The sequence below is a fragment of the Polyergus mexicanus genome, unplaced genomic scaffold (genome assembly GCF_030449975.1).
Source record: "Polyergus mexicanus isolate NDT 795.1 unplaced genomic scaffold, iyPolMexi1.0 SCAF_17, whole genome shotgun sequence".
Lineage (NCBI taxonomy): Eukaryota > Metazoa > Arthropoda > Insecta > Hymenoptera > Formicidae > Polyergus > Polyergus mexicanus.
Genome location: NW_027223337.1, coordinates 4,685,936 through 4,700,317, shown reverse-complemented (window position 1 = coordinate 4,700,317; position 14,382 = coordinate 4,685,936). Strand labels below are relative to the sequence as shown.

The following is a 14,382-nucleotide window of genomic DNA, read 5'->3' as shown; positions in this document are numbered from 1 at the left end:
CCACAGGATCTCCCTGGATTCTCCAGAGGTTAATATACGGCTATCATTTACTCTTCCTCAGGACATCCAGAGAAGATCTGAGGATTACAATGGGATATCCTGAGGATATCCTACATCATGTATGTCCTGGATGCCCTTTGGACGTCCTAAGGACATCCATGTGCTGTCTGGGTATCGATATTCGACAATATCGAAAAGTGGACGTAGCACGGACATGAACCAATTGGTTGTTTTATCATGCCATCGAAAATGGATGTGGCCATGTAGTTTCAAGGGTCTGTAAAATGGACGTAGAGGCGCTGCTGTACGGGACCAAAAACTATCTTACGAAAAACGCAGGGATGACCACTCTCAGATTTCTCTCTGCTGTCACAGAAGTAAGTCGAGGTGACTTCCCGAGGCTATCGAACAAATCTCTCACAGTTTTTTTCACTCCTTTTACGTGCAAAAGTTATTCAGTAGCATGTTGCGTGTATTAAAAAAATGTCCACACTTTCGATGTTTCTCGTCCGCAACTTTGCCAGCTCCAGATGTAAATCCGCCGATTTTATACACTGGTGTAAGTATTGAAATTCGCGCAAGAAATAATTGTAATCGTAATAGAAATATATAAATCGCAATATTATGCAATATAATTCACGTCGAACAAACATTATATTAATGATGGCTTATAAGAAATTCTGATATAGCTCGGAGGTAGATAACAACGCACTATTTGTTAGAGCATTTTTTTGTTTTAAGATATTGGAACAGGATTAGAATGTAAAAAGATTGTTGTATCGTATCATTAAAAAAAAAAAAAAAAAAAAAAAAAAAATCCACAATAGAAGAATATATTATATTATATATGATCATTTATTATATATGATATACGAGATCTGATCAAAAAATATTCGACCGTATTTTTTTCTTGCAGCCCGATGACGACAAAGAATCAAGGTAATCGATTCTGTAATTCAAGTGAGGGTGAAAATTCCAAAAATAAGCGAATTGACTAGGTTTGGACTTGGTTTAATGAAATTATAAATTTTCTAGTAAATTCGCTCCTTTTTGTGCTAATTCCCATACCAGCACAGAACATTGCAATTACATTGCAGCAATAATGTTACAATCTTGCAAGTTGCAATGAAATATTGTTGAGACATTATTGGAATATAGAATTGTAATATTTTATGAGAATGTTACAGAGCAACATTTCAAAAACATTACAAAAGACAGTTTTTGATAATCGCTACTTCGTTCGTTACCACTATGCGGCGCGCATTGCGTTATCTATCCCGTATTTAAGTTTTAATCAAGATGCTTATATAAAGCTTGCAAACAGCGGTTAGTAATATTAAAGATATAATAACTATTCTTATCAGATTAATTTGTCTGATACAATTTCAACACAGGAAATTCAGATTTTGAATTGAGTGTTCAGAAATCGGACAAATAATTATCCGAAAAAAGTTAAAATTATTCGTTTATTGTCTACTTAAGATATGGAGTTTAATATTTATATAAATAAAATTATAATTTTTATGAATTATAAATTATTTAATCATTATCAATTTTTTAAACTTGTAAATAATTTATAAAATAGCGATGTTAATTAGATAACAGAAAATTGTTTAATAGTTCCTATTTTTATATAAAAGCAAAAATTTGATATAAAAGCAATAATTTTTTAATATGCAAAATGCTTCAAATTAAATAGATAAACTTGGAGAATATATAAAGACATCCAAGAGAGACGAGAAAAAACTCGTTGTAATTGCGTAAATTCACAATCTTTTTTCTTATCTCTCTTGGATGTTTTTATATGTTCTCAAAGTTTATGTATTAAATTTGAAGCGTTTTGTATATTTGTAGCAATGTATTTAAATATTACAAATATATTGCACCGTAACATTACTATAGTCTTACATTGAAATATTTCTGAGGGCGGACATTTCAACGTTGCCGCAGACTTGTAGTAACATTGCAGAAACATTTCGCAACTTCTATGCAATATTACAATGTTTCAATGTGAGATCTATGCAACGTTTTTGCAATCGTTCGGTGCTGTATGGATTTTCACTCTCACTTGAATTACAGACTCGATACCCTGCATTTAATTCTATCATTCAATTTTGTATCTTTTCAATTGTCTCTGATTGCGTATCACCAAGTTTTTGATAAAATTTAATACAGATTCTTGTAAAACACGTTCGATCATTTTAGCTGGAAACACAAAATGCAGCGGACATTGATAAATACACGTGCAACTATCACGGTTATCTAATACTATCACTAGCAGCGATTGAAGAGCTACGCGCTGACAAAAAATTATGCTGTGCAATAAGATTCAAGGGTGCACGCTGCATTAGTCCCGTCACCGAGCTACAGCTGATTGACGCAAAAAAAATAGAGTCGGACTTTTCGATCAGACCTCGTAAATTTATTATTAGAAAAATGAAGACTTAAATACATTTATTTACATATTCGTGCATCATTTATATATTTCGGAAAATTAAAATTTGTTCGAAAAAAAGATAGTTTCGTTTTTTCTTGTGGTTTTTCTCGTGGCTCTTTTGTGTTCGAAATTGCCGCATTACTGTATAATATTTGTATTTATTTTATCTATATTAGTGTAATATTCTTAATTGATATTTATAAATTCTTCATTTCTTTTTATTAGGATTGGGTAATTTTTAATTTTTTTTAAAATTAAATTAAGTTTAAAGTTAATGGCCCAAAAATTAATTAAGTTTACATTAAAAGTTACTTAAACGAAAATTAATTTAGTTAAAATTAAATTAAAAAATTATATACTTATTATAAAGTTAAAAGTTAATTCTCTATCCAACAGTGACACATACGACAAACTTGTTGTTCGACAAATGAAATATTCGCGTAACAATTAATTATTTTCATACGACTTTAATATTAATGAATTATTTTAACTTGTATAAAAAAGTTAATAAGTTAACGTGTTAATGCATTTAAAAATAACTAGTTTAAGTTAAAAGTTAACACGTTTAAAATGAAAGTTAAATTAAAAGTTATTAACTTTTTAACTCAAGTTTTAACTGTTTAACTAGTTACTATCCAATGTTTGTTATTGTTTTTTACCTATATATATATATATATATATATATATATATATATATATATATATATATATTCGTTATGAACAAGAAAACTGACCTTTCTTGATGAGATTTGTATCTGTTACTTCAAATATATAAAACACGTGAAATGAGTATCTATAGTATCATATATCTGCCTTAACATCTCAAATAACATTAAGACATTTAAAAATATATCATATATCGTAAAATTGCCAAATAGCTATCGGATCGTTAAAAGAAATGCGTCATTTCATAAAAAATGATATTTTTTACAAATCTGCTAAGATATTTCTCACGTTTTAAATTATGATGTATAAACGGCTTTAACAATAAGATTATTTTTAGATATTTACGAAGTTGTTCTCTATTGAGTAAAAAAATAAGAGAGGAAAGAATTTTGCATCTATTAAACGTAAAATGATCTTTTTTCTTATGAAACTTTAATGCAATTTTCAAATAATATCTATGACCCGAACTAATTTATAACGATCTAAGCTGAATATATATATATATATATATATATATATATATTTCTAAGTATGCATTTTTCATTTTTAAAATTATACTTTTAAAATTATACTTATTTTTTAGTTTGTTCTTTTTATTAGCAGCAGATAAACAAAAAAAAAGAAAATATACAGTAGTTAATCCTTGTCCCTTTTTAAATAATATAATTTATTAATTTTTATAATTTTTATAATATCTTTGAAAATATGACAACTGTTTGTGAAGTATAATTTATATGAAAAGAATTTATACAATGTAATATATATATCTTTAGAATAATTTCTCTTAAAATATCACTGCATAATCGAAATCTCATTTAAAATTGAGATTGGAGAAACATCGTCGTCTTTTGAAATGAATAATGTAAAAAGCTTAACATAAACATGATACTATGAATCATGTATATTATACATATATGTATTTTATACACATTAAGGTATGTAGCTAATATATGTTAATAGATTTTGCGTTACGAAAGAAATCAGTTTTTGTTATACATTTTTCTTCGACGAAAAATCTGCATGCTCACATTTAATAGTGTATGATCGCCATGCAAAATATAGTGTGTCGCATTTTTATTTCCTAAATATAACGATAATAGACCATATAACAATCAAGCTCGAATTTAATAATTTGAATTCAATCATGAATATGATAGCCGCATATACACTTTATTCTTTTGTCAGTATTGTGATATTCTTTCGAGCAATGAAGTTTGATTTATTCACTAATTATATGAAATTTTAATCATAATCAGTTAATAAGAATAAGATTGTAATTTAATCAGGTTTAACATATGGAAAACTAGCTATAGTAGATATTTATTTTTTAATAAAATATTTAGGAACAATAGCATATATAGTGAGAATTTAATAATTAGAAGTTAATAATTTTAATAACTTGCATTTCATAACATGTAAGAGACAGATATCTATAATCATTAGTTTTAGTTGGAGCAATAAAGAAAACAATTAATTTATATTATAAAATATTTTATAAAAAGAAATATATAAACATAAAATCTCTAGTCTTATTGTTTAGTTACAGTCACTTTTGTGTTCCAATAATTCTTATGAGAAATCTAATTTATATTACATGATTGATAATATTTTTCTCTAATCTGAAATGATCAAAGCATAATCATATACATTTATTCTTGCTTTATAATATAAATATATTAAGTTTATTGTTATACAAGAAAAAAATATCTTTTGTTTTGTTATAGATATTTATCAATAATGAATGGCATAAATCTAAAAATGAAAAGACATTTCCCACCATCAATCCTGCTACTGGCGAAGTAATCGCCGAAGTACAAGAAGGCGATAGCGCGGATATTGATGTTGCCGTACAAGCTGCTAATAAAGCTTTTAAAAGGCATTCACCATGGAGAACTATGGATGCATCTTACAGAGGAGTTCTTTTAAACAAATTAGCAGATTTGATAGAGCGTGATCACAAATATCTTGCGGTAAAATATTAACTCAATATTTTTTAATATGATAATATTCTCTCTTTCTCTTTCTCTCTCTCTCTCTTTCTCTTTCTTATATTTATATTTATTAGAATGTTAGAAAAGCGAATATTATAAAATATTACGAAAATTTTTCAAAAAAGTGAATCGAAAACTAAATTGAGTATTTGAGGCACACAGTCTTATCTAAACTCTGCATGCCCTTCTACAGAAGTCAAGCAATACGAAAACATCCTGAGAAGATTATAAGAGAGATAATTGTATCGCATTTACACATCTGGCAATCTCTCGTTTCGACGTTTCATCGAAACGATCAAATAATTAATACAATTTATATTATTATACAATTAACCGATTATTACGATTACATAATATTACTTCTCGGTCCAACCACGCCGTCCGCCGAGTCGCAGATTGTGAAATTCCTAGACTTTTTGAAATTCTTTTATCTTATGTAAAACTTGAAAAATAGATTTGAGCCGTTAATTATTTCAATATGTTTTTAAACAATTATTTTGTTTTATAAAAATATTTTACAAAAATTACAATATATGATGCGGTCAATATATGTAATATAAAATAAAAAATGCGTCGATATTATATAATTAATAATTTGAAGTAATATTAAGTAAAAATAAAATAAACTTTCCAACGTTAACTTTAACTAACAAAAAATATAAAATTAGGAAATAAAATTCTACTAGAAATGCGATTTTTACTTTCGTGTTCATTTTCCAGTCACTGAATTTGAATTTCAAAACTGAAAATTAGAAATCTCTAATGACAGTTTGTTTGCTTTCCTTTTCATCGTTTCGGGATTGCGACTCAGATACCTCTACTTTAAAACGATAGACCCAAATTAATAGATCCAAATCGCCTGCTTTAAGGCAAAAGTAATGCAACAACGATTTCTATGATTGATTGAAACAATACGTATGGTTATCATCCGCAATTCTAAGATATTATCTCAGCCATAACGTTTGAAATCAATGAAATATTGCACCGTTTTCAATTTCCAAGAATCAGATATATACTGGGTGGCCCATTTTAATCCATCCAGTCGAATATCTCAAAAACCAAGCCCGGAAGAGAAAAATGTTTCAAACAAAAGTTGTGTGGCTTCAAGAGGGGCATAAGATGGTGACAATGATTTGACCTTGGAAAATCATTTGAAGGTCATGTGAAGGTCAACTTTAAAATCTTAAATGGAAACCCCCATTTTTTATTTAGTATTCTTGTAGCTGACATCGAAAGCTTTCCAAAACACTATAATAAAGTATTTTTTCATTAAGTACTTTTTGAGTTATTTTATATTTTAATCTGACATATTTTGATATAAAAAATTAAATATCTCGTAAAATATATTCCGCTTAAAAATCACTTTGAATTTTTTAAATGGAACCCCCTATTTTTCATTACATATTCTTGTAGCTTATCTCGAGAGCTTTCCAAAATACTATAATAAAGTATTTTTTCATTAAGTACTTTTTGAGTTATTTTAAACTTTTCTAAGAGAAATGTTTCGTTTTTGAGATATTTGACCGTTTCCAGACTTTTTTAACACCCTGTATATATATTATATTAATTATTATAATTAGATAATCTTGAAAGTATGTATATAGTTATATTATTATTTAATTAGTGTGCATATATTTATATATATAGTACACACTATCATTTATATATATACACATAATTATATTATTATTTAATTAGTGTGTATATATTTATATATATATACACACTAATTAAATAATAATATAATTATATACATACTTTCAAGATTATCTAATTATAATAATTAACGCGTGAGATGTTATCGACCTTATCATCCATATATGAAATCGGCAAAATCGGAAAAAGGTGATTGCGAGATATTCTAATCTAGAACGTTAAATTATGCCCAAAATGATCGAACTTTCGAAAAATAATGTTTGATTTTTTACAAATAATAATTCTATTATTTTTATTGTATACATTTCAGTCTCTAGAAACTTTAGACAATGGCAAACCTTATTCATCTGCTTATCATGTGGACGTTCCCTTTAGTGTCCAAGTGTTAAGATATTATGCAGGATGGGCCGATAAGAATCATGGAAAAGTTATACCAGCTGATGGAAAAGTCTTTGCATATACTAGACACGAGCCAGTAGGAGTATGTGGTCAAATCATTCCATGGAACTTTCCAATGCTGATGATGGCTTGGAAACTAGGACCAGCTTTAGCTACAGGTGACCATGAGTTTACAAATTATGTTTCTCATTACATTATAGTAATTAATGAAATGCTTACAATATCATTAGAATGATAAGTCAGTTTCCTATCAGATTTAGTTTTAAGTTACTATTTTACTTTTTATAGGAAACGTTGTTATTCTAAAACCTGCAGAACAGACTCCATTAACAGCACTCTATATAGCACAATTGTCCAAGGAAGCCGGGTTTCCTAATGGAGTAATCAATGTTGTTCCCGGATATGGTAAAACCGGAGCTGCATTAGTGACTCACAATAAAGTTGATAAGATCGCATTTACGGGATCTACAGAGATCGGCAAGTTAATAAGTCAAAATGCTGCTATAAACAATTTAAAAAGAACTACATTAGAATTAGGCGGAAAATCTCCTAATATCATTCTTAAGGATGTGGATTTAAATCACGCAGTGGAAGGAGCACATTTTGGATTATTCTTTAATATGGTAATTTATTGGCATATAATATCCTGTTCCGTTTGAGTTTTCCATTCTTTCTTTGATGCTTTATTTGTTTTTCTTGTATTTGTATTAGGGTCAATGTTGTTGCGCAGGATCTAGAACTTTTGTTCAAACAGATATTTATGACGAGTTCGTAGAAAAAAGCGCGCTTCGCGCCAAATCTAGAACTGTGGGAGATCCATTTGATTTGAAAATAGAACAAGGTCCACAGGTATATTCGAATTTATATAGATGATATATGGCAATATTAATCGATTGATTAATAATTGTAATTAATATAATTTTTATTTAACTAGATTGACGAGCAGCAATTAGATAAAATTATGGATATGATAAAATCTGGTAAAGAAGAAGGTGCTAGCTTAATAACAGGCGGCGAACGCGTTGGTGATAAAGGATACTTTATTGCTCCAACAGTGTTCGCAGATGTTAAAGATGATATGACTATAGCTACAAAAGAAGTAAGCATTTTGAAATTATATTTAATTAAAAAATGATATATATGATTATATTTAATTTAAAAATGATGTAACATATTCATTAAAAAATCTACATGATGCTCTTTTTGTCGATAGATATTTGGACCGGTTCAACAGATCCTAAAATTCGATGATTTGGACGAAGTTATTGAACGCGCTAATAACACCGATTATGGATTAGCTGCTGCAGTCTTCACGAAAGATCTCGACAAAGCAAATTATATAACGCAAGGCCTTCGTGCTGGTACTGTATGGTAAGTTGTTTAAAAATATCGTATAAAAAATAGATTGTGATTTAAAAAAAGATTTAAATTAATCTCGTTGTTCTGTTAATTTTTATGTGTAGGGTCAACACATATAATGCTATTATTCCTCAAGTTCCATTTGGTGGTTATAAAATGTCCGGACATGGTAGGGAACTCGGAGAATATGGTCTTCAGGCATACACAGAGGTGAAAAGTGTAATTGTCCAACTAAATGAAAAAAATTCGTAAAAATTATATCAAAGTCTCTACATAAAAATTTTTTACTTAACAAAAAAGCATATTTTTTTACGTAAATTCTAAAACTATTATAAATTTAAACTATTTTTAATCCATAAACTATTATATTCTTACTACACAAAGGTGCTATAAAAGTCTATATAATTCAATTATGAGAATTACAATTTATACAATTGAATTATATTACTTGTACAATAATACAATAGTAATTTAAATTATATTTAAACTAACAATTTAGTTATATTTAATAAATTAATTACATTTAATAAATAAATTTAAACTCTTGATAATGTAGTGGTGAGACATATGAAAAAAAATGTATCTCACAATAGACATTTTTTATCTTTGTAAAAATATAATTGTTTTATAATGTTACATTATGTATACTATGGCATATTATTTTTCCCTTTTTTTAATTTTCCTTTATTATTTATGTTTATATTGAGCACAATAAGCATTGTAAGAAGGATTTGATTGAGAGAAAATTATTACACAATGCTTAGTAAATCTTGTTACTAACATGATGCTATGTCATAATATCTATTCCAACTTTCATTATGCAAATACGTTTATATGGGCACATTACAAATAACGTTTGTTTTCAATGGATACATTTCATCTTCTAAGTCTTCTTTACAAAAGTAAGATATAATGCTTGCGCCAAGCGCATCGCCTATAATATTGACTGTCGTTCTAAAACGGTCACTGAAAGACAAGACATTTCCTTACTCCTTATAAAACATTTTATTATTCATGAATATAATTCATTTTTCTTTAAATAAATTTATCTCCATTATCTCCTTAAGAAAGAAAAAAATATTGCTTTTATATTTAAAAAAAAATTAATGATATACCATTATATATATACTTACACAAACCAATCGGTAGCGATAATCAATGTAACATCTTCGACTGGTACTCCTATAGAGTTCAACACCATTATTAACATCATATAACCACCGCTAGGTATCCCAGCAGCACCCACACACGATACTGTACATGTAATACTGAAAAGAGAAAAAATAATGAAGTTTTAAAATTATATATTTAAAATTATACGTTCAAAATTTCCAAATTTTATGCGAGAGAATATTTCTCCAACCATTATTGTATCATAGTTCAGTTGCGTCCATTTTTTATCACAAACCTGATGACTATTATTTTAAATAATGAAAATTGTAATCCACGTAATTGTATAATAAATATCGCTCCAACAGTTTCGTATAGGGCTATCCCGTCCATATTTATTGCTGCTCCAATTGGTACAAGAAATTTTGTAATTTTATGATTTATTCCCAGATCTTCTAAACATCGTATTGTGTATGGAACTGTGGCTGTGCTAGATTATATTCTTAATAAGAGATTTTTTCAAAATTTTTTTGTATATCGATAATTTCTTTTATCTTGTCATGTACCTTGACGATGTTCCAATAGCTGTTGCAAAGGATGGGCCAAGTTTGGATATAATTTTATAAGATGATTTGCGCGTGACAATCCAATGAAGGAAGGGTAGTATTACAAAACCTTGCAGTATCAGACCAATAAACACGGTTAAAATGTAAAATCCTAAATGACTTATCATATTACTAAAATCATCGATTTCCAGAATTCGACCAGCAATAAGAAATGATGCGCCTATCGGTGCTATTCTGAACAAAAAATTTTATTGTTATTAATGCGTAGAAAATCTATAATGTATAATATATTGTATAATTTTATATATTATTATTAAAATACTTGTTATTAAAAAGTTAGATAAATATGGATAATTACAGAAGGAATAAGATTAATTTTAGATAATAGAATAAATATCCTAAATTTATTTCTAATTCGATAGTAATATATTAATAATGTGCGATAATAATATAATAGTGACGTACAACGTTATCCAATTCATAATTTTCATCATAACGTCGGTTAGGGAATTGAAAAAATCTGATAATGGTTTTCCCTTCGTACCTATATTTCCAATTGCCAAACCCAGTAATAGACTATAAAATACTAAACCCAAGACATTTGTTCCTGCCACATATTCGCTTATTATGGACCATTCTTCTATTGATACTGTATTGAAACATATCTTTAGTTGTTATACAAAAAATATATAATATTAATGCTATATGTTAGACGGTTTAGCAATATTTTCATTATCATTATTCATTTTAATATCATTTATTTACAGACCATATACCTAAACAATTCTTTCTAACTATATCTCAAAAATTAAAAAAATTGAAGAAAAGGCAATTACAAGTTTAAATAAAAGATAAAAGGCTGCAAGAAAAAAGATGCAATATTGAACGCATCATGTAGTACCTGTATTTGCATTAGTTGGTTTTTCCAGAATGGTTTGATACTATAATAAAAAAGAAACAAATATATATATATATATATATATATATATATATATATATATATATATATATCTGCAGTATTTAAAAAATGTATTTACACACACACACACACACACACATTTTTTTAAATATTGCAAATCTATGTAAATCGTAAAGAAACATACCTGATACATGCATGCGAGCACTATATTTTCAGGAAACAAATTACTGTAATAATATGAAAAAAAAGAAATATATATGCGATTTTCTTACAAATGAAACTTCTTTCATTATTCTACAAAATATTTGTAAACACTAAAAAAGTAAAGAACTTTCATATATTTTTTGTAAAAATGTAAACAGACGATTCTTTATCTTTCAAACAAATTATTTTTGATCTGCAGGAAAAAGAGCTGAAAATGATTTCAGCTCGCTTCTTTTATTACATTATATATTTTATTTTAAATTATACTTCCTCGCAAGAATATATATATATATATTAATTTCAATAAAAAAAGCTCTAAAAATGTGATAATGGAGATTTCGTTTAATTGCCGATTAAATTCATTCAATTACCGAAATAAATCTAAAATTGTATCTATTGTCATATAGGTTTTTGTGGACGTCGACATAATAATGTTTTCATGTCTCATTAATTCGCCCGGCCGAATAGTCTCAACAAGTATAACACATAAAATTATTCCAAGTGTAGTAGTCGTTAGATAATAGTATAATGCCATCAATCCAATTGGTCCTATGAAATTATAATAAATTCTAAGAAGTCATATTTTATCTGTATTATCTTTTTTGTATAATTTTTTTCTGAAAGATAATATATAAATATATACAGGGTGTCCCATTTTAAAGGACCCACTCAAATATCTCAGAAACACTGCGTTAAATCGAAAAATGTTACAAACAAAAGTTGTGTGGCTTCAAGGGGGCCATAAGATGGTGACAATGATTTGACCTTGAAAAATCATTTGAAGGTCATGTGAAGGTCAACTTTAAAATCTTGAATGTAAACCCCCATTTTTTATTTAGTAGTATTCTTGTAGCTGACATCGAGAGCTTTCCAAAACACTATAATAAATATATTTTTTTATTAAGTACTTTTTGAGTTATTTTATATTTTAATCTGACATATTTTGATATTTAAAAATTAAATATCTCGTAAAATATTTAGTTTTTGATAATCTTACCGTAATACTTCTATGTACAGAATAATGAGAAAAATCAATTAGTATAAAAAAAAATTGTTTTTAAGCAAATTATTTACAATGTATTTTTTTAAACAATTATTTGTTTTTTTTTTTGGCACTAATTAATTTGTCTTATTATTCTGTACATAGAAGTATCACGGTAAAATTATCGAAAACTGAATATTTTACGAAATATTTTATTTTTTATATCAAAATATGTCAGATTAAAATATAAAGTAACTCAAAAAGTACTTAATGAAAAAATACTTTATTATAGTGTTTTGGAAAGCTCTCGATGTCAGCTACAAGAATACTAAATAAAAAATGGGGGTTTCTATTCAAGATTTTAAAGTTGACCTTCACATGACCTTGAAATGATTTTCCAAGGTCAAATCATTGTCACCATCTTATGGCCCCCTTGAAGCCACACAACTTTTGTTTGAAACATTTTTCGATATAACGCAGTGTTTCTGAGATATTTGAGTGGGTCCTTTAAAATGGGACACCCTATATGTATAATTATCTTTATTTAATTCTATAACTTTGATTCCTCTCTAAAAAGATATAAGAGAAATCTAAACAAATGATTGCATATTTAAAAAAAAATTTGATCATTATGAATACTTACCAGATTTGCTGAGATTACAAGTAGCGCTTATAATACTGGACGTAACAAGCGGTAATATTAAACAATTCACCGCTCTGAGAAACACTTCTCCAGGAAATTTGAGATACATGATATCTCGATCAGACCACGATTTTTCGCTATAATGCTTGAGACTCATACCGTATATTGTCCCGGCAGTCACACCGATCATTGTCGATATTATCAGTTTATGTTTCGACAGGAAAAGCATCAAATTTTTCATTGTAGTTGATTTTATAAGCGTGCTATATTATAGTAATAATGATTAAAAATTAAATTTTACAATTCAAAAGAATCGAAAAACAATCTATGATCTAACGAATTTTTTAAGGATTTAAAATTATTAGAAGGTAAATATAAAAAGTATTTTTTTGTAAAAAGAAATTAGAATCTGCGGACTTACTTATTACTATCAAAATATTCGTGTGTATTTTATAATAAATTTTGTAAAATCGCGATTGAAGTATGTGAACTAGTGATGGAATTGACGTCAATGCGAGTTAAATGCAAAAGAGATCCGCTAGTATTTAGAAACATTAAATGGGAAACAAATATAGAATGGTTTAAGATCTAAAGATGTGTAGTAGTATGCGAGTTATCGATATTTCTAATAATTAAACACCACTAATTATTATTAAAAACATTAATATGTTATGCATGCATCAACACTTTCAAATGATAGATTTTAAACACTGTTCATACTGTCTAAAAACATCACGTAATTAGGCTGAAGATAAATGTTTAACAAATGTTCATGTTTACACTGCTAATAATACTTAGAAAAATATCTTGCTTACTTGCATTTAGCGTTGATGTCTAATCAGCTGTATCTTTAAAATTGATTTAAAAAGTGAGAATCGATAATACAGTCATTCTAATTACAAATATATTTACCTCGTATAAAAATTCAAACACGTATCATACTTTATTTTTATTTATCCAACACTATATATTAAAGTGATATAACATGAAAGTTCGATTCACATTAGACAAATTATGAATTATTTACAGAAATCACTTAAGAGCTGAAGACTCTAAGCTTTTAACTAGAGTACTGAACGATATCAAGATACTCTAACTTAAAAGACTTTATCAAGATATATTATCTAAGACAAGAGACTTCTTCTTTATCAATGTTTTATTTCAACAAACCTACTTGACAACTGGACTGCAGATACTATCTTAATACCGGTCGTAATTTACCACCTTCCCTCATTGTCCTATATTTTCCTAAATCAAAAACACGCGCGTTTGAGCAAAAACTAATATGTTATAGACATAATTTGATCCAATTGCTGATATCAATAGCTTTGGCAAGATGTTAATATATCAAATAAGATAATAGGATAATTAGGAAATAGCCTTAAAAGTTCGAAACAAATAACCGTCTAGATAAAAATATCTTACCATCATTATTATGATGTAGAAAAAA

At 27.5% G+C, this 14,382-nt stretch overlaps 2 protein-coding genes across 2 annotated transcripts; one reads left to right on the top strand and one right to left on the bottom strand.

Annotated features, from left to right (window-relative positions):
- Window positions 1-322: 322 nt before the first annotated feature.
- On the top strand, window positions 323-9,054 carry Aldh (Aldehyde dehydrogenase). Its single transcript, XM_070309743.1, has 8 exons — window positions 323-559; window positions 4,828-5,073; window positions 7,061-7,307; window positions 7,438-7,772; window positions 7,861-7,998; window positions 8,084-8,248; window positions 8,363-8,520; window positions 8,613-9,054. Exons 1-8 carry the CDS (start codon window positions 464-466, stop codon window positions 8,758-8,760), a joined length of 1,533 nt encoding a protein of 510 aa, XP_070165844.1. The 5' UTR covers window positions 323-463; the 3' UTR covers window positions 8,761-9,054.
- Window positions 9,055-9,140: 86 nt separating this feature from the next.
- LOC138940648 (excitatory amino acid transporter 3) lies at window positions 9,141-13,784 on the bottom strand. Its single transcript, XM_070309744.1, has 10 exons — window positions 13,748-13,784; window positions 12,933-13,195; window positions 11,679-11,856; window positions 11,288-11,330; window positions 11,086-11,125; window positions 10,650-10,833; window positions 10,185-10,418; window positions 9,917-10,108; window positions 9,642-9,776; window positions 9,141-9,474 (listed from the first exon to the last, which is right to left on the bottom strand). Exons 2-10 carry the CDS (start codon window positions 13,171-13,173, stop codon window positions 9,339-9,341), a joined length of 1,383 nt encoding a protein of 460 aa, XP_070165845.1. The 5' UTR covers window positions 13,174-13,195; window positions 13,748-13,784; the 3' UTR covers window positions 9,141-9,338.
- Window positions 13,785-14,382: the final 598 nt, after the last annotated feature.